The sequence below is a fragment of the Salvelinus namaycush genome, chromosome 16 (assembly GCF_016432855.1).
Source record: "Salvelinus namaycush isolate Seneca chromosome 16, SaNama_1.0, whole genome shotgun sequence".
Classification (NCBI taxonomy): Eukaryota; Metazoa; Chordata; class Actinopteri; order Salmoniformes; family Salmonidae; genus Salvelinus; species Salvelinus namaycush.
The window spans coordinates 485,352-509,794 of NC_052322.1; the positions used below are offsets into that span (position 1 = coordinate 485,352).

A 24,443-nucleotide genomic window follows, 5' to 3' on the forward strand; every position below is an offset into this window, starting at 1 on the left:
TATGTCATGGGCAGGCATAACCTACGGACAAAAAAATACAATTGCATTTTATCAATGGCAATTTGAATACACAGAGATATCGTGACGAGATCCTGAGGCCCATTGCCGTGCCATTCATCCGCCGTCAACACCTCATGTTTCAGCATGATAATGCACGGCCCCCTGTCGCAAGGATCTGTACACAATTCCTGGAAGTTGAAAAAGTCCCAATTCTTCCATGGCCTGCATACTCACCAGACATGTCACCCATTGAGCATATTTGTGATGCTCTGGATCAACGTGTACGACAGCGTGTTCCAGTTCCCGCCAATATCCATCAACTTCGCACAGTCATTGAAGAAAAGTGGGACAACATTCCTTAACCACAATCAACAGCCTGATCAACTCTATGCGAAGGAGAGGTGTTGCACTGCATGAGTCAAATGCTGGTCACACCAGATATGGACTGTATTTCTGATCCACTCCCCTACTTTTTTTTTTAAGTATCTGTGACGAACAGATGCATATCCGTATTCCAAGTCATGTGAAATCCATAGATTAAGGCCAAATTTATTTATTTCAATTGACTGATTTCCTTGTATGAACTTTAACTCAGTAAAATTGTAGAAATTGTTACATGTTGCATTAAAATATTTGTTCAGTATAAAAAAAACAAAATCACATTAATTACTACCAGCACACCTATCAATAAAGGTGCCACACATGCTTTTAAGCATAAATACAACCTGGGATATAAACATGTACGTCCCGCGGGATAAGCTTCCGCATTACCCATACCATTCATTAAGTATGCGCTCAATGCACCCCATTTCCCCATCAATTCTCAGACCAGGAAATGAACAAAACCCTTTTCAATAAACAAGGATAACAAGGTAAGCATCTACATTGAAGCTTAACCCTCACAATTTAATCGTCAAAAATGATTACATCACAATTGTACTTCCTGATCATAAATACATGAATAAAGTTATATAGTGGGCAACACACAACAATAGGTTTAACACGCACAAACCAATTGACGGCGTGCGACCGCAAACTCACATACGCCTCCTCTCATTTGCATTTCATCAACAATCAATACACTGCTAAACCCACATTATAATCAATAAACATTGTCTGGTTACTCATAAAATTAGGCTTAACTTTAACTTAGGTGACCGAGGACATAAGGACAATAGTCAAAGAGCCTCCCCTACCGGTCTGTGTGGAGCTCCAGGAGTAACCGGGCCCAGAGGGCTGTCCACCTTTCCCAAAACCATTATGTCTGCCTGGGGCTCACAGGTAGGAAGACTGGCCTGTCATGAGACCGACCACCCGTAATTTCCCCCTAGCGCTTCCTCCCTTTCACTCTCAGAATGCAAGAGTAAAAAACATAGAATGCCCAACACCTATTTCAGCTCCAGTGGGTTCTCAAAATGGGTGGAGTCTGTAGACTGAAAAGAGTCCGAAGGGCAGGGGAAGGAAACGGTATAGCATACGGCACCTCAACTACCAGCCAATCTACTCCTCTCACTGAATTTGATATATCACATGAAATAGAGGGAGCAATGTCCCCTTTAAATTTTTCAGTTTCAATGACTAGTTCCTGGACGAATTTGACAGGGTGAATCATTAAGCCACCCCCTCTTCTACCAGTCTTTATAGGCTTGTATGATTGGACAAATAATGCCATATACTGTATGTGCATAGCCATAAACTGACTCACTGTTTACTTATTTATTTTACTCACCGTTTACCTTAAGGAGACAAAACCAGCATGAAGTAAGCCTAGAGAATGAACCTTGTGCCTGGGGAGGAGGCTGAGGAGAGGGGGCTGGATTGGCTGTGTTAATGCACCTCTAGGCTTAGAGAAAAGAGAAAGGCCACAAGAAGAGGTTAGCCCACAATGGCTATGTACTGACAGAGAAATATTATCTCACAATGACAGATGGAAACCACACACTGGCTGGGTGTTGGTTTGAGAGCGTGAAGGCAAAGTTTGGTTTGCTTTCGTCGTAAAGCCTTTTTGAAATCGGACACTGTGGCTGGAGTTATAACAAGTGTATCTTTAAAATGGTGTAAAATACATGTATGTTTGAGGAATTTTAATTATGGGATTTCTGTTGATTTGAATTTGGCGCCGTGCAGTTTCACTGGCTGTTGAAGAGGTGGGACGCTACCGTCCCACATACCCTAGAGAGGTTAAAACCACATCAGGAGACCACTTTTGGTGAAAAAAATAAATATATTTTTATACATTTGCATTTTTGGGTGTAGATACCCTTTAATTCAACTGCAGCATCAGAGAGACTTGATTGATTAGCTGTGTTTCTGTAGCACGTGTATCTGCAGAGTTTGCTAAACAAATTGCCACTGGAGTAACATAAATAATCATGATACCAGGTCAATATACTTTCTAGATATTTTATTGAGGTTTTTGGGAAAGCCTTTCCATCCACAAGAAGACTGTTGTCATTATTAGCATCATCGCTAATAGCTACACAAAGTGGTAGTCAAACAGCACACAGACGGGCAATCCTGCGTTGCCTCTTCAGAAAATGTAAGGAAAATATGAATCACTGCACTTGATGAATTTATGAAATTGCTTCTGCCAATTATTTATAAACATGCACCTGTTAAGAAACTGACTGTTAGAACTGTTAAGGCTCCATGGATTGATGAGGAATTGAAAAACTGTATGGTTGAAAGAGATGGGGCAAAAGGAGTGGCTAATAAGTCTGACTGGCTTACTTACTGCAAATTGAGAAATTATGTGACTAAACTTAACAAAAAAAAAAGAAGAAACTGTATTATGAAGCCAAGATCAATGATATAAAGAATGATAGAAAAAAACGTTGGAGTACTTTAAATGAAATTATGGGCAGAAAGACAAATTCAACTCCATCTTTCATCGAATCAGATGACTTATTCATTACAAAACCATTTGATGTTGCCAATTATTATAATGATTATTTCATTGGCAAAGTGGGCAAACTTAGGCAGGAAATGCCAACAACGACCAGTGAGCAATAGTATTATTGTATAAAACAAATAATAATGAAAGAAAAGCGTTGCAAGTTAGAATTTTGAAAAGTTAGTGTGGGAGAGGTGGAATAATTATTGCTATCGATCAATAATGACAAACCTCCTAGCATTGACAACTTAGATAGAACGCTACAGAAGATGGTAGCTGACTCTATAGCCACTCCTATCTGTCATATTTTAAATCTGAGCCTTGAGGAAAGTCTATGTCCTCTGGAGGGAAGCCAAAGTAATTCCGCCACCCAAGGGTGGTAAAGTGGCCTTTAAATGATTCTAACAGCAGACCTATAAGCTTGCAACCAGCTCTTAGCAAATAATGGTGTTTAACCAAATACAATGTTATTTCTCTGTAAACAAATTAACAACAGACATTCAGCATGCTTATAGAGAAGGGCACTCAACATGTACTGCACTGACACAAATGACTGATGATTGGTTGAAAGAAATTAAAAATAAGATTGTGGGAGCTGTACTGTTAGATTTCCGTGAAGCCTTTGATATTATTGACCCTAACCTGTTGTTGAAAAAACGTATATGTTATGGCTTTTCAAACTCTGCCATATCGTGGATTCAGAGCTATCGATCTAAAAGAACTCAAAGGATTTTATTTAATGGAAGCTTCTCAAATGTCAAACATGTAAAGTGTGGTGTACCACAGGGCAGCTCTGTAGGCCCTCTACTCTTTTCTATTTTTACGAATGAACTGCCATTGGCATTAAACACAGCATGTGTGTCCATCTATAATGCTGTTTCAACCATATAAGCATCAGCAACCACACCTAATGAAGTCACTGAAACCATCAACAAAGAGTTGCAGTCTGTTTTGGAATGGGTGGCCAGCAATAAACTGATCCTGAACATCTCCAAAACTAAGAGCATTGTATTTGGTACAAATCATTCCTTAAGTTTTAGACCTCAGCTGAATCTGGTAATGAATGGTATGGCGGATGTTGAACAAGTTGAGAAGACTAAATTACTTGGCGTTACCTTAGATTGTAAACTGTCATGGTCAAAACATTAACAGTTGAAGTCGGAAGTTTAATTATTTCTTTCAGCTTTTATTTCTTTCATCACATTTCCCAGTGGGTCAGAAGTTTACATACACTCAATTAGTATTTGGTAGCATTGCCTTTAAATTGTTTAACTTGGGTCAAACGTTTTGGGTAGCCTTCCACAAGTTTCCCACAATAAGTTGGGTGAATTTTGGCCAATTCCTCCTGACAGAGCTGGTGTAACTGAGTCAGGTTTGTAGGCTTCCTCGCTCGCACACACTTTTTCAGTTCTGCCTACAAATGTTCTCTAGGATTGAGGTCAGGGCTTTGTGATGGCAACTCCAATACCTTGACTTTGTTGTCCTTAAGCCATTTTTCCACAACTTTGGAAGTATGCTTGGGGTCGTTGTCCATTTGGAAGACCCATTTGCGACCAAGCTCTAACTTCCTGACTGATGTCTTGAGATGTGGCTTCAATATATCCACATAATCTTCCTTCCATGATGCCATCTATTTTGTGAAGTGCACCAGTCCCTCCTGCAGAAAAGCACCCCCACAACATGCTGCCACCCCGTGCTTCACGGTTGGGATGGTGTTCATCGGCTTGCAAGCCTCCCCCTTTTCCTCCAAACATAACGATGATAATTATGGCTGAACAGTTCTATTTTTGTTTCATCAGACCAGAGGACGTTTCTCCAAAAAGTACAATCTTTGTCCCCATGTGCAGATGCAAACCGTAGTCTGGCTTTTTTATGGCGGTTTTGGAGCAGTGGATTCTTCCTTGCTGAGCGGCCTTTCAGGTTATGGCGATATAGGACTCGTTTTACTGTGGATATAGATACCTTTGTACCTGTTTCCTCCAGCATCTTCACAAGGTCCTTTGCTTTTGTTCTGGGATTGACTTGCACTTTTCGCACCAAAGTACGTTCATCTCTAGGAGACAGAACACATCTCCTTCCTGAGTGGTATGACGGCTGCGTAGTGCCATGGTGTTTATACTTGTGTACTATTGTTTGTACAGATGAACGTGGTACCTTCAGGCATTTAGAAATAGCTCCCAAGGATGAACCAGACTTGTGGAGGTCTACAGTATTTTTTCTGAGGTCTTGGCTGATTTCTTTTTATTTTCCCATGATGTTAAGCAAAGAGGCCCTGAGTTTTAAGGTAGGGCCTTGAAATACATCCACAGGTACACCTCCAATTTACTCAAATGATGTCAATTAGCCTATCAGAAGCTTCGAAAGCCATGACATACTTTTCTGGAATTTTCCAAGCTGTTTAAAGGCACAGTCAACTTTTTTGTTGAAAACAATTTTGTGAAAAATTACTTGTGTCATTGTAACGAACGTCGTCGGGAGAAGGAGAAGAGGACCACGGTGCAGCGTGGTAAGTGTTCATATTTTAATTAAACAACTGAACAAAACAACAAAAACGACAAACGAACAGTTCTGTAAGGGGACGACATACACTAAACAGAAAATAACTACCAATAAACACAGGTGGGAACAAGCTACCTAAGTATGGTTCTCAATCAGAGACAACGATTGACAGCTGCCTCTGATTGGGAACCATACCAGGCCAAACACAGAAATACAAAACATAGAAACAAAACATAGAATGCTCACGCCAACTCACGCCCTGACAAAACCAAAATAGAGACATAAAAAAGGAACTAAGGTCAGAACGTGACAGTCATGCACAAAGATTGACCTAGATAGTTTGTGTATGCATTGATATGTAGGCTACGTGTGCCTTTTACATTTTTTTTATGTAGTTCTGTCCTTGAGCTGTTCTTGTCTATTGATGTTTTGTATTATTTCATTCTGTATTATGTTTCAAGTTTTGTGTGGACCCCGAGAAAGAGTAGATGCTACTTTTGCAACAGCTAATGGGGATCCTAATAAAATACCAAATACATCTAATGTCAAAAAAAATAAAATCACAGTATCGAACCGCAATAAAGTGCATGCGGAAAGAATTCAAACCCCTTGACTTTTCCCTCAAAAAATGTAAGTTACAGCCTTATTCTAAAATGGATTAAAAAGTTTCTTTCCCTCATCAATCTACACACAATACCCCATTAAGGTGAATTCGTAAAAAAACTGAAATGTCACATTTCACATTAAGTATTTTGACCCTTTCCTCGGTATTATCTTAAAGCACATTTGACAGCGATTACAGCCTCAAGTCTTCTTGGGTATGACGCTACAAGCTTGGCACACCTGTAGTTGGGGAGTTTCTCTCGTTCTTCTCTGCAGATCCTCTCAAGCTCTGTCAGGTTGGATGGGGAGTGTCTCCGCACAGCTATTTTCAGGTCTCTCCAGAGATGTTCGATCGGTTCAAGTCAGGGCTCTGGCAAGGTCACTCAAGGACATTCAAAGACTTGTCCCAAAGCCACGCCTGCATTGTCTTGGCTATGTGCTTAGGGTCGTTGTCCTGTTGGAAGGTGAATCTTCGCCATAGTCAGAGGGCATGAGCACTCAGTTCATCTTTCCCTCAATCGTGACTAGTCTTCCCAGTCCCTGCTGCTGAAAAACATCCCCACAGCATGATGCTGCCACCACAATGCTTCACTGGATGGTGCCAGGTTTCCTCCAGATGTGACGCTTGCCATTCAGGCCAAAGAATTCAATCTTGGTTTCATCAGACCAGAGAATCTTGTTTGTCATGGTCTGAGAGTCTTTAGGTGCCCTTTGGCAAACTCCAAGTGGGCTGTCATGTGCCTTTTACTGAGAAGTGGCTTCTGTCTGGCCACTACCATAAAGGCCTGATTGGTGGAGTGCTGCAGTGATGGTTGTCCTTCTGGAAGGTTCTCCCATATCCACAGAATAACTCTGGAGCTCTGTCAGAGTGACCATCGGGTTCTTGGTCACCTCCCTGACCAAGGCCCTTCTCCCCCGATTGCTCAGGTTGGCCAGGTGGACCAGCTATAGGAAGAGTCTTGATGGTTACAAACTTCTTCCATTTAAGAATGATGGAGGCCACTGTGTACTTGGGGACATTCAATGCTGTAGACATTTTTTGGTACCCTTCTCCAGATTTGTGCCTCGATACAATCCGGTCTCGATGCTGTATGGACAATTCCTTCAACCTAATGGCTTGGTTTTTGCTCTGACATGCACTGTCAACTGTGGGACCTTAAATAGACAGGTGTGTGACTTTCCATGTCTTATACAATCAATTGAATTTACCACAGATGGACTCCAATCAAAATGTAGAACCACCGCAAGGATGATCAATGTAAACAGGATACACCTGAGCTCAATTTTGAGCCTCATAGCAATGGGTCTGAATACTTATGGAAATAAGGTATTTCTGATTTTATTTTTAATACATTTGCTAAAAATAAAGAATCTGTTTTCGCTATGTCATTATGGGGTATTGTGTGTCAATTGATGAGGGAAACAATAATTTTAAAAATGTTATAATAAAGCTATAACGTAACAAAACGTGGCAAAAGCAAGGGGTCTGAATACTTCCCAAATGCACTGTGTATATATATATATATATATATATATATATATATATATATATATATATATATATATATACATATACAGTCGTGGCCAAAAGTTGAGGATGACAAATATTAATTTCCTAAGTTTGCTGCTTCAGTGTCTTTAGATATTTGTCAGATGTTACTATGGAATACTGAAGTATAACTACAAGCATTTCATAAGTGTCAAAGGCTTTTATTGACAATTACATGAAGTTGATGCAGAGAGTCAATATTTGCAGTGTTGAGCCTATATTTTTAAGACCTCTGCAATCCACCCTGGCATGCTGTCAATTAACTTCTGGGCCACATCCTGACTGATGGCAGCCCATTCTTGCACAATCAATGCTTGGGTTTTGTTTGTCCACCCGCCTCTTGAGGATTGACCACAGGTTCTCAATGGGATTAAGGTCTGGGGAGTTTCCTGGCCATGGAACCAAAATATCGATGTTTTGTTCCGAGCCAATTAGTTATCACTTTTGCCTTATGGCAAGGTGCTCCATCAGGCTGGAAAAGGCACTGTTCCTCACCAAACTGTTCCTGGAAGGTTGGGAGAATTGGCTCTCGGAGGATGTGTTGGTACCATTCTTTATTCATGGCTGTGTTCTTAGGCAAAATTGTGAGTGAGCCCACTCCCTTGGCTGAGAAGCAACCCCACACATGAATGGTCTCAGGATGCTTTACTGTTGACATGACACAGGACTAATGATAGCGCTCACCTTATCTTCTCCGGACAAGCTTTTTTCCGGATGCCACAAACAACCGGAAAGGGGATTCACCAGAGAAAATGACTTTACCCCAGTCCTCAGCAGTCCAATCCCTGTACCTTTTGCAGAATATCAGTCTGTCCCTGATGTTTTTCCTGGAGAGAAGTGGCTTCTTTGCTGCCCTTCTTGACACCAGGCCATCCTCCAAAAGTCTTCGCCTCACTGTGCGTGCAGATGCACTCACCTGCCTGCTGCCATTCCTGAGCAAGCTCTGTACCGGTGGTGTCCCGATCCCGCAGCTGAATTAACTTTAGGAGACGTTCCTGGCGCTTGCTGGACTTTCTTGGGCGCACTGAAGCCTTCATTACAACAATTGAACCGCTCTCCTTGAAGTTCTTGAAGATCCTTTAAATGGTTGATTTAGGTACAATCGTACTGGCAGCAATATCCTTGCCTGTGAAGCCCTTTTTGTGCAAAGCAATGATGACGGCACGCATTTCCTTGCAGTTAACCATGATTGACACACCTGTGTTAATGAGAGAATCACTGACATGATGTCAGCTGGTCCTTTTGTGGCAGGGCTGAAAAGCAGTGGAAATGTTTTTTGGGATTCAGTTAATTTGCATGGCAAAGAGGGACTTTGCAATTAGTTGCAATTCATCTGATCACTCTTCATAACATTCTGGAGGATATGCAAATTTCCATCATACAAACTGAGGCAGCAGACTTTGTGAAAATTAATATTCTTCATTCTCAAAACTTTTGGCCACCAGTCAAAAGTTTGGACACACCTACTCATTCAAGGGTTTTTCTTTATTTTTACTATTTTCTACATTGCAGAATAATAGTGAAGACATCAAAACTATGAACACACACATAAGGAATCATGTAGTAAACAAAAAAGTGTGAAACAAATCTAAATCTATTTCATATTTGAGATTCTTCAAAGTAGCCACCCTTTGCCTTGATGAAAGCGTTGCACACTCTGCATTCTCTCAACCAGTTTCATGAGGTAGTCACCTGGAATGTATTTAAAATAAACAGGTGTGCCTTGTTAAAAGTTAATTTGTGGAATTTCTTTCCTTAATGCGTTTCAGCCAATCAGTTGTGTTGTGACAAGGTTGGGGTGGTATACAGAAGATATCCCTATTTGGTAAAAGACCAACTCCATATTATTGCAAGAACAGCTCAAATGAGCAAAGAGAAATGACAGCTCATCATAACTTTAAGACATGAAGGTCAGTCAATGCGGAAAATTAAGAACTTTGAAAATGTCTTCAAGCGCAGTCGCAAAAACCATCAAGCGCTATGATGGAACTGGCTCTCATGAGGACCGCCACAGGAAAGGAAGACCCAGAGTTATCTCTGCTGCAAAATGTTCAATGGAGTTAACTGCACCTCAGATTGTAGCCCAAATAAATGCTCCAGAGAGTTCAAGTAACAGACATCTCAACATCAACTGTTCAGAGGAGACAGCGTAAATCAGGCATTCATGGTCAAATTGCTGCAAGGAAACCACTACTAAAGGACACTAATAAGAAGAAGAGACTTGATTGGGCCAAGAAACACAGGCAATTGACATTAGACCGGTGGAAATCTGTCCTTTGGTCTGACGAGTCCAAATTTTAGATTTTTGGTTCCAACCGCCGTGTCTTTGTGAGACGTAGATTAGGTGAACGGATGATCTCCGAATGTGTTGTTCCCACCGTGAAGCATGGAGGAAGAGGTGTGATGGTGTGGGGGTGCTTTGCTGGTGACACTTGCCAGTGATTTATTTAGAATTCAAAGCAAACTTAACCAGCATGGCGACCACAGTTTTCTGCAACTATACGCTATCCCATCTGGATTGCCCTTAGTGGGACTAACATTTGTTTTTCGAAAGGACAATGATCCAACACACCTCCAGGCTGTGTGAGGGCTAATTGACCAAGAAGGAGAGTGATGGAGTGCTGCATCAGATTAACTGGCCTCCACAATATCAGATTAACTGGCCTCCACAATCACCCGACCTCAACCCAGTTGAGATGGTTTTTGATGAGTTGGACCGCAGAGTGTAGGAAAAGAAGCCAACAAGTGCTCAGTATATGTGGGAACTCCTTCAAGACTGTTGGAGAAGCATTCCAGGAGAAGCTGGTTGAGAGAATGCCAAAAATGTGCAAAGCTGTCATCAAAGCAAAGAGCTACTTTAAAGAATCTCAAATATAAAATATATTTTGATTTGTTTCACACTTTTTTGGTTACTACATGATTTCATATGTGTTATTTCATAGTTTTGATGTCCTCACTATTATTCTACATTGTAGAAAATAGTAAAACAATTATATAAACCTGGAATGAGTAGGTGTCCAAACTTTTGACTGGTACTGTATGTATGTATGTATGTATGTATGTATGTATGTATGTATGTATGTATGTATATATATATGCATATACTACAGTTCAAAAGTTTGGGGTCACTTAGAAATGTCCTTGTTTTTGAAAGAAAAGCCATTTTTTGGCCATTAAAATAACATCTAATAGATCAGAAATACAGTGTAGACATTGTTAATGTTGTAAAGGACTATTGTACCTGGAAACGGCAGATTACTTATGGAATATCTACATAGGTGTACAGAGGCCCATTATCAGCAACCATCACTCCTGTGTTCCAATGGCACGTTGTGTTTGCTAATCCAAGTTTATCATTTTAAAAGGCTAATTGATCATTAGAAAACCCTTTTGCAATTATGTTAGCACAGCTGAAAACTGTTGTGCTAATTAAAGAAGCAATAAAACTGGCCTTCTTTAGACTAGTTGAGTATCAGCATTTGTGGGTTCAATTACAGGCTCAATATGGCCAGAAACAAAGAACTTTCTTATGAAACTCATCAGTCTATTCTTGTTCTGAGAAATGATGGCTATTCCAAGCGAGAAATTGCCAAGAAACTGAATATCTCGTAAAACGCTGAGTTCTACTCCCTTCACAGAACAGCGCAAACTGGATCTAACCAGAATAGAAAGAGGAGTGGGAGGCCCTGATGCACATCTGAGCAAGAAGACAAGTACATTAGTGTCTAGTTTGAGGAACAGACGCCTCATAAGTCCTCAACTGGCAGCCTCATTAAATAGTACCCGCAAAACACCAGTCTCAACGTCAACAGTGAAGTGGCGACTCCGGGATGCTGGCCTTCTAGGCAGAGTTCCTCTGTCCAGTGTCTGTGTTCTTTTGCCCATCTTAATCTTTTATTTTTATTGGCCAGTCTGAGATATGGCTTTTTCTTTGCAACTCTGCCTAGAAGGCCAGCATCCCGGAGTCGCCTCTTTACTGTTGACATTGAGACGGGTGTTTTGCGTGTACTATTAGGCAGCATACAGTGCACTCGTACTACAGTGCTCGAAGCAAACTGATGGAATAACAGTCGAAAGAAAAGGTTTAATCTTGTGGAGGCAGCAGAAAGGATTAATAAATAGTCAAAGTCCACGCACGAGATGAGCCAAGAATTTCAGACATGCTCACCGCAGCTGAAAAAACATAATAGAATACATGTGTATATATGACCAGAGACTCTAACCATTCAATACTTGGTCGAAAGAAAAATACAATGTGAAAATTCTGCCAGATGTCATCGGACCCTGTGCCAAACCGTAGTGTTCAGCATGCGGAATATTCACGGAGTGGTAATGATAGCTTTGCTGGCCACTCGCTGAATTACTGTGGAATGAGTGAGAGCGCAGAGTTCAGCCAGGGAATTCTGTATGCAAAGGGACAATGGTAACAGCACAACTGGACCACACAATGTCATAATATATTACAAATGGGCAGTCACAGTGGTATACCATGCTATACCACTATACAGGACTGCTCATTCACATTTGACCACCCTGGCCCATATCATGCTGCTTTATGTCGGGGGGGTTCATTGATATTCTGTGCAGTCACACTGCTATTATAATGTATGTGTTGAGTGGTCATATTGTCAGCAGTAACTGTAATGTAACCAATAACTGTGATGACTATATCCAATGACATCACCTACCTCATCGTACTCCTCTGGGCAGCCCACTGCTCCGTCCCCTGGGCTGAAGTGCGCATCGTAGAGCTGGGGCTCTGTACCTGCAAACACATACAGAACAAAGTCAACAAAATGCTATTGTAAAGACAGAGCCAATATGCCACGAAAACAATAGAACACTGCCACTAAACAAATGTAATTAGGTAAGCAGAGTAAATAGGGTCAACTCAAAGTCAACAAAGATTTAAGTTAGAGCAGTGGTATTCAAACTTGTTTGTCTCGCGACAACACTCCAAATCTAATGACACAACCTTATATTTTCAACAAATAACCACAATGAAAATAATTATCAAAATGAAAAGAAACCAATATATACATTTTCTAGGGTTAGGGAATCTTATTTTTCAAATAATATTTCTCAAAAACGTTTTTATATTGTCCCATACAATAATCTGTATTCTTAATTTTTGCACAAAAAAAAAAAAAGTATTATAATTTTAGCAACCCCACTGCAGTTCACCCGGGGTTGCAATCCCGACTTTGAATATCACAGAATGAAAGAATGAAAAATAGGCTGCATTGTGTTTAAGTCAAGTGAATAAAAAAAGGATTTCAACTTTATTACAAGTGCAAACTTTAAAAGTATACACAAGTATACGAAACATTAGGAACACCTTCCTAATATTGAGTATCCCACCCTTTTCCCCTCAGAACAGCCTCAATTCGTCAGGGCATGGACTCTCAAAAGCATTCCACAGGGATGGTGGCCCATGTTGACTCCAATGCTTCCCACAGTTCGTCAAGCAGAGTATATGTGAGCAGAGTTGAGCTGTCGGAAATTCCGCTCCTCACTCCACATCCTTTCCAACTGCGCCGCTAAAAACCCCTCGCTCACAGGAAATAAAACTGCCGCTCCAAATTTGCTTAATTCATTAAAATCCCCATTTAACACCCACCTATTTTTGTGACTACCTGGACCAACCATTTGGTTTGGAAATATTGAAAACAAACCATATGATTGGAATACAAAGTATTTGAATAAACATGAAAAGGTGACGGTAAAAAGCACTCATTTCAAATAGGCTACATGTGTTAAACAGCACATCAACACTAAATATGTCAGGAGCTAGATAGGTAGCCTAATAAGGAGCCTATTATTTAAATTCTATAGCCTACAACTAAATATATTGTGAAGCATGGGGCCAGCAGCATACCACCCTGCATCTCACCCCTGGCTTGCTTCTGAAGCTAAGCAGGTTTGGTCTGGTCAGTCCCTGAATGGGAGACCAGATGTTGCTGAAAGTGGTGTTGGGGGGCCAATAGGAGGCACCCTTTCCTCTGGTCTAAAAAAACATTCCAGTGTTTGGGGACATTGCCCTGTGTAGGGTTCTGTTTTTCGGATGGGATGTTTAAACAGGTGTCCTGACTCTCTGTGGTCACTAAAGCTCCCATGGCACTTATTGTAGGGGTGTTAACCCCGGTGTCCTGGCTAAATTCCCAATCTGGCCTTCACACCATCATGGCTACCTAATCATCCCCAATTTTCTCGTAACTATTCCCTAGGTCATTGCTGTAAATGAGAATGTGTTCTCAGTCAACTTACCTGGCAATATATGTGAGTGCAACACACTAGGCTGGCAGGAGCATTTAAACATTTTGTTGTATTAAATCATTAGTCTATAAATTGCGCATATATGCTGTGACTTACTTAGAATTAAATACAAATGAAGAAAAAAATGCCTAATTAGGATCTGTCTACAGTGCCTTTGAATTAACTTTTAGAAACACGAGTTCAGCCAAAGTCTGTGGCTTCTCAACAGCTTTTACCCCCAAGGCATAAGACTCCTGAACAGGCAATCAAATGGCTATTTGCATTGTGTCCCGCCAACCCCCTTTTTACACTGCTGCTACTCTCCGTTTATCATCTATGCATAGTCACTTTAACTACACCTACATGTACATATTACCTCAATAATCCCGAATAACCAGTGCCCCCACACATTTACTCTGTACAGGTACCACCTGTACATAGCCTCGCTACTGTTATTTTCACTGTAATTTGACTTTTCATTTTTTTTCTTCACTTATCAATTGTTTACCTAATACCTATTTTTTCTTTAAAGATTGCACTGTTGGTTAGGGCTTGTAAGTAAGTAAGGCTTGTAAGTAAGCATTTCACTGTAAGGTCTACCTACACCTGTTGTATTCAGAGCACGTGACAAATAAACTTTGATTTGATTTAATTTGATTCAGGCTCATGCGATGATGCCTGGAGAGCAGTCCAGCAGTGGAGAATACCCTCTCCGTGCTTGCAGAGCCACTGGGGAAGCTAAACACCCTTAGAGCCACTCTTGCAAGGTTGGGCAGGGATATGGAGTTTTTTCTTTTTCTTTAGGTAGGCCTAAAAGTTATGCAAAATAATCCTATCAAAACAGAATGTTCCTTCAGGCCTATTGGGCCAGAATCAATGCTAGTTAGCCTATTGTATAGATAATAGAACGAAATTGAACAAAACTTTAAGAGATCTGATTTTTAGTTTAGAAATACACTGCTCAAAAAAATAAAAGGGAACACTTAAACAACACAATGTAACTCCAAGTCAATCACACTTCTGTGAAATCAAACTGTCCACTTAGGAAGCAACACTGATTGACAATAAATTTCACATGCTGTTGTGCAAATGGAATAGACAAAAGGTGGAAATTATAGGCTATTAGCAAGACACCCCCAATAAAGGAGTGATTCTGCAGGTGGTGACCACAGACCACTTCTCAGTTCCTATGCTTCCTGGCTGATGTTTTGGTCACTTTTGAATGCTGGCGGTGCTCTCACTCTAGTGGTAGCATGAGACGGAGTCTACAACCCACACAAGTGGCTCAGGTAGTGCAGCTCATCCAGGATGGCACATCAATGCGAGCTGTGGCAAGAAGGTTTGCTGTGTCTGTCAGCGTAGTGTCCAGAGCATGGAAGCGCTACCAGGAGACAGGCCAGTACATCAGGAGACGTGGAGGAGGCCGTAGGAGGGCAACAACCCAGCAGCAGGACCACGACCTCCGCCTTTGTGCAAGGAGGAGCACTGCCAGAGCCCTGCAAAATGACCTCCAGCAGGCCACAAATGTGCCTGTGTCAGCATATGGTCTCACAAGGGCTCTGAGGATCTCATCTCGGTACCTAATGGCAGTCAGGCTACCTCTGGCGAGCACATGGAGGGCTGTGCGGCCCCACAACGAAATGCCACCCCACGACTGACCCACCGCCAAACCGGTCATGTTGGAGGATGTTGCAGGCAGCAGAACGTTCTCCACGGCGTCTCCAGACTCTGTCACGTCTGTCACATGTGCTCATGTGCTCAGTGTGAACCTGTTTTCATCTGTGAAGAGCACAGGGTGCCAGTGGCGAATTTGCCAATCTTGGTGTTCTCTGGCAAATGCCAAACGTCCTGCACGGTGTTGGGCTGTAAGCACAACCCCCACCTGTGGACGTCGGGCCCTCATACCACCCTCATGGAGTCTGTTTCTGACCGTTTGAGCAGACACATGCACATTTGTGGCCTGCTGGAGGTCATTTTGCAGGGCTCTGGCAGTGCTACTCCTTGCACAAAGGCGGACGTAGCGGTCCTGCTGCTGGGTTGTTGCCCTCCTACGGCCTCCTCTACGTCTCCTGATGTACTGGCCTGTCTCCTGGTAGTGCGTCCATGCTCTGGACACTACGCTGACAGACACAGCAAACCTTCTTGCCACAGCTCGCATTGATGTGCCATCCTGGATGAGCTGCACTACCTGAGCCACTTGTGTGGGTTGTAGACTCCGTCTCATGCTACCACTAGAGTGAGAGCACCGCCAGCATTCAAAAGTGACCAAAACATCAGCCAGGAAGCATAGGAAAGCTACCCACCTCATTCCTTTCTGTTAGCATGTGCAAGTAGTACACCATAATCCTTTTGGGGTACATGTCTTTAGTTTTCAGATTCCACAATGATTCTTTAGTTATGGATTTTACATCACCGCACTCCCTCTCTTGGTCCTCATCTTTGTAAGTCACCTTGATTTTGCGCCTATGTTTGTTTTATCAGTTCTTTATGAAAATATTTAGAGACCTTCATGACAATAGCTAAAGCTATAGCAGCACGAATAATTAGAGACCTCCATGATAATAGCTAAGGCTATAGCAGCACACAAGTAGCCTACAAATGCATGCTGGGCCGGGCATGCCCTGAGCTCGTGGAATGAGTGCTACTGGAGCAAAATTGGAACAGGCGAGAAGGCTGACACGTTTGGAAACTTGCTCCGCGCTCTAGTCAAATTAGGCACGCTCTGCTACGCGCCTACTACGCTTCACTCACTGTGGTGTCAAGTTGGCTGGATGTCCTTTGGGGGCTGAAGAAATGTGGCTTGTCACCTAAAACTCACAAACTTTTACAGATGCACAATTGAGAGCATCCTGTCGGGATGTATCGCCGCCTGGTATGGCAACTGCACCGCCCACAACCACAGGGCTCTCCAGAGGGTGGTGCGGTTGGCACAACGCATCCCCGGGGGCAAACTACCTGCCATCCAGGACACCTACAGCAGCTCGTAAATTCAGAGTTGTCAGATTGTCAGTTTGTAAATTCAGAGCGTATCGCTCTCGGAGCGCACACTGGACGCTCGGGCCGAGAAGTAGGGTTGATTTGAGCGTTCTGACAATGGCAATCAAGCACCCAAGCTAACGTTGGCTAGCTTGCTAGCTACTTCCAGAAACAAATGAAAGTGACCACTCTGACCATTTTACTCGCCCTAGAAGAGCTGGTTAGGCAGTTTTCATGTTATCCATGACTAACTATGACTAACTCTGTTGCTGGCAACAATTTAATTACGCTTTTTTTGCCGATGTTAACTGTCACTGGCCATATTCAACCGGTGTTGAGTGCCCATAAATTCATTATTCTGCTCTGGTACACTCAGACGAGAGTACTCTGAAATCGGAGTAGATAATTATTTTTAATTTCACCGTTATTTAACCAGGTAGGCTAGTTGAGAACAAGTTCTCATTTACAACTGTGACCTGGCCAAGGTAAAGCAAAGCAGTTCGACACATACAACAACACACTTACACATGGGATAAACAAACATACAGTCAATAATACAGTAGAAAAAGTCTATATAAAGTGTGTGCAAATGAGGTAAGATAAGGGCAATAAATAGGCCATGGTGGCGAAGTAAATACAATATACCAATTAAACACTGGAGTGATTGATGTGCAGAAGATGAATGTGCAAGTAGAGATACTGGGGTGCAAAGGAGCAAGATAAATACAGTAAGGCGATGAGGTAGTTGGATGGGCTATTTACAGATGGGCTATGTACAGGTGCAGTGATCTGTGAGCTGCTCTGGCAGCTGGTGCTTAAAGATAGTGAGGGAGATATAAGTCTCCAGCTTCAGTGATTTTTGCAGTTCGTTCCAGTCATTGGCAGCAGAGAACTGGAAGGAAAGGCGACCAAAGGAGGAATTGGCTTTGGGGTGACCAGTGAGATATACCTGCTGGAGCGCGTGCTGCTATGGTGACCAGTGAGCTGAGATAAGGCGGGGCTATACCTAGCAAAGACTTGTAGATGATGACCTGTGGGTAGTATATGGGGCTTTGGTGACAAAACGGATGGCATTGTGATAGACTGCATCCAATTTGTTGAGTAGAGTGTTGGAGGCTATTTTGTAAATGACATCGCCAAAGTCGAGGATCGGTAGGATGGTCAGTTTTACGAGGGTATGTTTGGCAACATGAGTGAAGGATGCTTTTTTTGCGAAATAGGAAGCCGATTCTAGATTTAATTTTGGATTGGAGATGCTAATGTGAGTCTGGAAGGAGAGTTCACAGTCTAACCAGACACCTAGGTACTTGTAGTTGTCCACATATTCTAAGTCAGAACCGTCCAGAGTAGTGATGCTGTACAGGCGGGCAGGTGCGGGATCGATCGGTTGAAGAGCATGCATTTAGTTTTACTTGCATTAAAGAGCAGTTGAAGGCCACGGAAGGAGAGTTGTATGGCATTGAAGCTCGTCTGGAGGTTTGTTAACACTGTGTCCAAAGAAGGGCCAGAAGTATACAGAATGGTGTCGTCTGCGTAGAGGTGGATCAGAGAATCACCAGCAGCAAGAGCGACATCATTGATGTATACAGAGAAGAGAGTTGTCCCGAGAATGGCACCCTGTGGCACACCCATAGAGACTGCCAGAGGTCCGGACAACAAGACCTCCGATTTGAGTTCTTGCTCACGCGCTTTCCTCATTATATCGTCTTGCGTTCCATTACTTAAAGAGACTGAAAATAATTATCCGGTTGGAACCTTATTGGATATAAATGATAACAACATCCTGAAGATTGATTCTCTACTAAGTTTGAACAGTTTATTCGACCTGGAATATAACTTTTTGAAGTTTTCGTCCGAGTTCGCCTGGACCGGCGCCAGCATTTGGACACGTGAACTAAACGTGCTAGCAAAATTAGCTAATTGGACACTAGTAATGGACATTATCGAACAAAACAACGATTTATTGTGGAACTAGGATTCCTGGCACTGCATTCTGATGAAAGATCAAAGGTAAGGGAATATTTATGATGTAATTTCGTATTTCTGTTGACTCCAACATGGCGGAGAAATGTTGTGTATTTGAGCACCGTCTCAGATTATTGCATGGTATGCTTTTTCCTAAAGTTTAAAAAAAATCTGACACAGCGGTTGCATTAAGAACCAGTGTATCTTTAATTATATGTAAAACATGTATCTTTCATCAAAGTTTATGATGGGTATTTCTGTTATTTGACGTGGCTCTCTAATTACTCCGGGTATTTTGGAGGCATTTCTGAACATGGCGCCAATGTAAACCGAGATTTGTGGATATAAATCTGCACATTGTCGAACAAAACATAAATGTATTGTGTAACATGATGTCATATGAGTGGTCATCTGATGAAGATGTTCAAAGGTTAGTGATTCATTTTATCTCTATTTCTGGATTTTGTTACTACTATCTTTTGCTGGGAAAATGGCTCTGTTTTTCTGTGGCTATGTACTGAGCTAACATAATTGTTTGGTGTGCTTTCCCCGTAAATCCTTTTTGAAATCAGACATGTTGGCTGGATTCACAACATGTGTAGCTTTAATTTGGTGTCTTTCATGTGTGATTTCATGAAAGATTGACTTTTATAGTAATATATTTGAATTTGGCGCGCTACATTTTTTATGGATTTTGGCCAAGTGGGACGTTAGCGTCCCACATATCCTAGAGAAGTTAACTTGGCTTTCGAAGACCTTAGAAAGGCAGGGTAGGATAGATATAGGTCTGTAGCAGTTTGGGTCTATAGTGTCTCCACCTTTGAAGAGAGAGAAAGAGAGAACAGGCTAGTAATTGGGGTTGCAACAATTTCGGCAGATCATTTTAGAAAGAGAAGGTCCAGATTGTCTAGCCCGGCTTATTTGTTGGGGTCCAGATTTTGAAGCTCTTTCAGAACATCAGCTGTCTGGATTTGGGTGAAGGGCAGTTGACCGGGGTAAGGGTAGCCAGGTGGAAAGCATGGCCATCCGTAGAAAAATGCTTATTGAAATTCTCAATTATAGTGGATTTATCGGTGGTGACAGTGTTTCCTAGCCTCAGTGCAGTGGGCAGCTGGAAGGAGGTGCTCTTATTCTCCATGGACTTTACAGTGTCCCAGAACTTTTTTGAGTTTGTGCTACAGGATGCAAATTTCTGTTTGAAAAAGCTAGCCTTAGCTTTCCTAACTGCCTGTGTATATTGGTTTCTAACTTCCCTGAAAATGTGCATATCACGGGGGCTATTTGATGCTAATGCAGTACGCCACAGGATGTTTTTGTGCTGGTCAAGGGCAGTCAGATCTGGAGTGAACCAAGGGCTATATCTGTTCCTGGTTCTACATTTTTTGAATGGGGCGTGCTTATTTAAGATGAGTGAATTTACGAAAGCACCCGAATGTCCATTGAGAACGCACAACGACTATACCATTTAGCTAAGAATGATGTGAATAATCAAGTCAATAAACGTTGGGTAGTTAGTTAGCCTATAGTTAACATACTGGCAAGTTTGATGTATAAGTAGCCAACTAACGTTAGATAGCTAGCTAACATACCGGTACATACTCCTGTAATGATATGCTAAGTGGCTATTAAGGACAGCGTAGCTAACAAATTGTCAGCCAACATAAGGTAACTTATTGGAAAAGGAATTACTGTATTACATTGCTAAACATTTTGTTAACATTTGTCATAATTAGTTAAAGCAATGAATTTGTATCCGCTATCGTTGGACTTACTTTCCGACATGTTCTTCAAATCTGAAAACGATGTGAAGCCACGACCATTTCCTGAAGAATTGCATTATGGGCCCTTAACGTACAGAAATCGTGTCCTTTGCGTGTATACTTCATATTTTGGCAAATTTAGTACGACATCCGGGAACTTTTGGCATACAAACTATATCCATACATATGACCATATACTCAATTCATGACACAAATAGTACAGTTAGTGTGGGTAGTATGAGTATTCGAACACAGCATATATCTTTTTTACTTTTTAAAATGTAGATGTTCCAAAGGCCTGCACCAGTGGCATGTTGACAATAGGACAAAATGGGCCATGTCAGTCAGAGCACATCCGCCTAATTTTCCAAATAAAAGTCCAACTATGATGGCAATCATCGTCATCCCAGCTTCGAAAGGAAGATCCTCTGACTCACTTCCATTGCTGATGGCCGTGATTCCTCGATAGAAGTCCTCGAAGCTGATCACCCCCAGCCCACTAGGATCCAGGAACTTGGTCAGATCCTTCACCTGTAATATAGAGACAACCATGAGAGACCTTTCAAACACATCAATCATAAAGCTCACTTCACACTATCATTAAATCAGCTTTGTTGCCCAAATGCTTTAAGAATAAATCAGATTGCATCCTGTCCAAATGAACGTGATGTAACAGGCAATGAGCACACAGGGTAAAACTGAGCAAATTGAATTAAGAAACAGGGGACAGCATCCAAATTGAAAGGTTGTGGCTTTGCTATCTCAGAGTACATCTGAAAATGGACTACCTAAAACGACTGATATTTCATTGAGCTCAGTCACGTCATGGAAATATGTCTAGGGCTGTAAAAACATCCTTGAAAATCGTTAAAATCACAAAACTGTCTCACTGAGGCTTCTGTGGTTAGGCTACTTCAACTGGTATGTTTCTTTCCAAGATGAGACAATAGGAACCAATACAAAAGTTATTTGTTTCTGCACACGTAGACATTGATTTCTTAACTCTTTTATAAAATGTACATAGAAATATGTGCTTCAATTTTACAGGGTTGCAGTGTCCTCAGACAAGGTAACCAGGGTTGAGCTCCAAGTGTCTCGCCTCCCTCAACACAAGGCCAACACTTCTAGGCCTACATAAAGCAAAACACACACACACAGAAACAAAACCTTGCTACACAACTTGAAATGCACAACTTGCAGCAATAAAGATTTATATAACCAAAGACACAGTGTGCACCTAACCCGGCACTCAAATGACAAGACACTGTACAATCAATCAGTCACTTGATGTCCCACATCCATTCCCCGGGTAACCTGGCAACAAGTGAGGTGGTATCCAGGTAGATAGGCCTACAAGTGTGTGTGCTTTACACCCCAATGATGTATTAGGCATAGACCTCAAGAGCATTGTAGACCTTATAGCCTTATAGACATTGTCTTGGAATGTTTGGAATGCACTTCATTGTTTTGGTTTCTTAAGAATAGGCTCAGAAGAAGAATCACTTCTAGTTGTGACCCAAATTCGTACATTTTTTGGGGGTTAAGTTTAAAAGTCGTTCCCTGGAGCTTTAACCGTGGCGCCCTTGGCAACCCAGAATATGATCAGGCTTTTCCTAGAAATGAGAGATACAAATTCGGTATGTTGCGATTAAACATGTCCCATACTCATTACGGTGTCATTCCATGCATGTATCATTTACAATAAGCTGGGAGGGAAGTTTGTGTGCAAAACACAAGTGGAGGCCTTGGGAAAACCTTCAACTTCAACATGAGAACAGATGACACAAAACCAAAGTACAACCCTGACTGGGCTTTAACTTTTTGGAATGGGCATTCCTGTATCGGTTACATACACCCAAATAGTCGATCTGCTTAGAAAACATGAGCTCCATCTCTAACAGCTTACAGTCGTGGCCAAAAGTATTGAGAATGACACAAATATTAATTTCCACAAAGTTTGCTGCTTCAGTGTCTTTAGATATTTTTGTCAGATGTTACTATGGAATACTGAAGTATAACTACAAGCATTTCATAAGTGTCAAAGGCTTTTATGGACAATTACATGAAGTTGATGCAAAGAGTCAATATTTGCAGTGTTGAGCCTTCTTTTTCAAGAACTCTGCAATCCGCCCTGGCATGCTGTCAATTAACTTCTGGGCCTCATCCTGACTGATGGCAGCCCATTCTTGCATAATCAATGCTTGGAGTTTGTCAGAATTTGTGGGGTTTTGTTTGTCCACCCGCCTCTTGAGGATTGACCACAAGTTCTCAATGGGATTAAGGTCTGGGGAGTTTCCTGGCCATGGACCCAAAATATCGATGTTTTGTTCCCCGAGCCACTTAGTTATCACTTTTGCCTTATGGCAAGGTGCTCCATCATGCAGGAAAAGGCATTGGTCGTCACCAAACTGTTCCTGGAAGGTTGGGAGAAGTTGCTCTCGGAGGATGTGTTGGTACCATTCTTTATTCATGGCTGTGTTCTTAGGCAAAATTGTGAGTGAGCCCACTCCCTTGGCTGAGAAGCAACCCCACACATGAATGGTCTCAGGATGCTTTACTGTTGACATGACACAGGACTAATGGTAGCGCTCACCTTATCTTCTCCGGACTAGCTTTTTTCCGGATGCCCCAAACAATCGGAAAGGGGATTCATCAGAGAAAATGACTTTACCCCAGTCCTCAGCAGTGCAATCCCTGTACCTTTTGCAGAATATCAGTCTGTCCCTGATACAAACTGATGCAGCAGATTTTGTGAAAATTAATGTTTGTGTCATTCTCAAAACTTTTGGCCACGACTGTAGAGAGGGAGCAACTGAAACTCTTAGCAAACTGTGGATTGACTGAGATGTACAGCCCTCAAGGTGATAGACCGACATATGTTTCCAGCTAGTCGATTAAACTCAGCTCACGATTTAGAGGCGAGATGGGAATGGTTTGCCTTGTTTTGTGGTTTAACACTAAAATGATGAAGAGTTCAGGTTAAATGTTTACAGTCAAGCTCTTCCTGCTCCCCATCTCTGCTATGCAAATCTTCCATAAATTAGGTTGACCAGAGGGTGGGTGGTAGTGAATAGATGGGTCGTTTAAAGTGGTTGCAGATATTTTAACAGCAGTAAATGAGATGGAGGTTGACATTTCAGAGGTGAGAGTGGGTGTTCCCCCGCAATGGAGCTTTTTACTTGATTCTCCTCAGAACAGGCCAGTCAACCTGAGGGCAGGGTCACTATAACACACAGGAAACGCCTCTCTTCACACCTCGAGTAAGAGAGTGGGTGAGACCAGCACCCATCTACCAACAGGTGCCCTTCTTTACGAGGCATTGCAAAACCTCCCTGGTCTTTGTGGTTTCATCTGTGTTTGAAATTCACTGCTCGATTGAGGGACCTTACAGATAATTGTATGTGAGGGGTACAGAGATGAGGTAGTCATTAAAACACCTTAAATATGCACTATGCAGAAATCATGCCACCATTTCCTGGATGCTAAAATTCTAATCATCAGCTTAATTTCAGTTTATGTGACAAAATAAGCAATAATAGTGTAGAGAATCATTCTACCATCGCAGTGAAATATCTTTTCCATAAACAAAAATATTTTATTTTCAGCCGTTTGAAGCTAGTGTACAAAACTGAAAGTAAAAAACTAAAGGGAAACACAGAAGAAGCGCACAGAAAAGATATACCGCTTCTTAGACTTGATTTCAATGAGACTGACAGATCTATGACATACATTTCTATTTGAGTTTGGAGAGGTCGCCCAAACATTTACATATTGCAGCTTTAAACGCTATTATCGCACACAGTGGGAGTCCATGCAACTTATTATGTGACTTGTTAAGCAAATTGTTACTCCTCAACTTATTTAGGCTTGCCATAACAAAAGGGATTAAATACTTAGACTCAAGACATCCCCTTTTCATGTTTAATTAATTTGTAATAATTTA

General features: G+C 41.8%; 1 protein-coding gene across 1 annotated transcript in view; it reads right to left on the reverse strand.

The window, feature by feature from the left end:
- LOC120060835 (rab11 family-interacting protein 3-like) overlaps positions 1-24,443 on the reverse strand; it is a 108,312-nt gene that overhangs the window by 59,421 nt on the left and 24,448 nt on the right. The window contains exons 5-6 of the mRNA XM_039010255.1: positions 20,938-21,031; positions 12,233-12,309 (exon numbers count right to left, since the gene is read on the reverse strand). Of these exons, the coding sequence (XP_038866183.1) occupies positions 12,233-12,309; positions 20,938-21,031 (171 nt within the window). The remainder of the gene's footprint in view (positions 1-12,232; positions 12,310-20,937; positions 21,032-24,443) is intronic.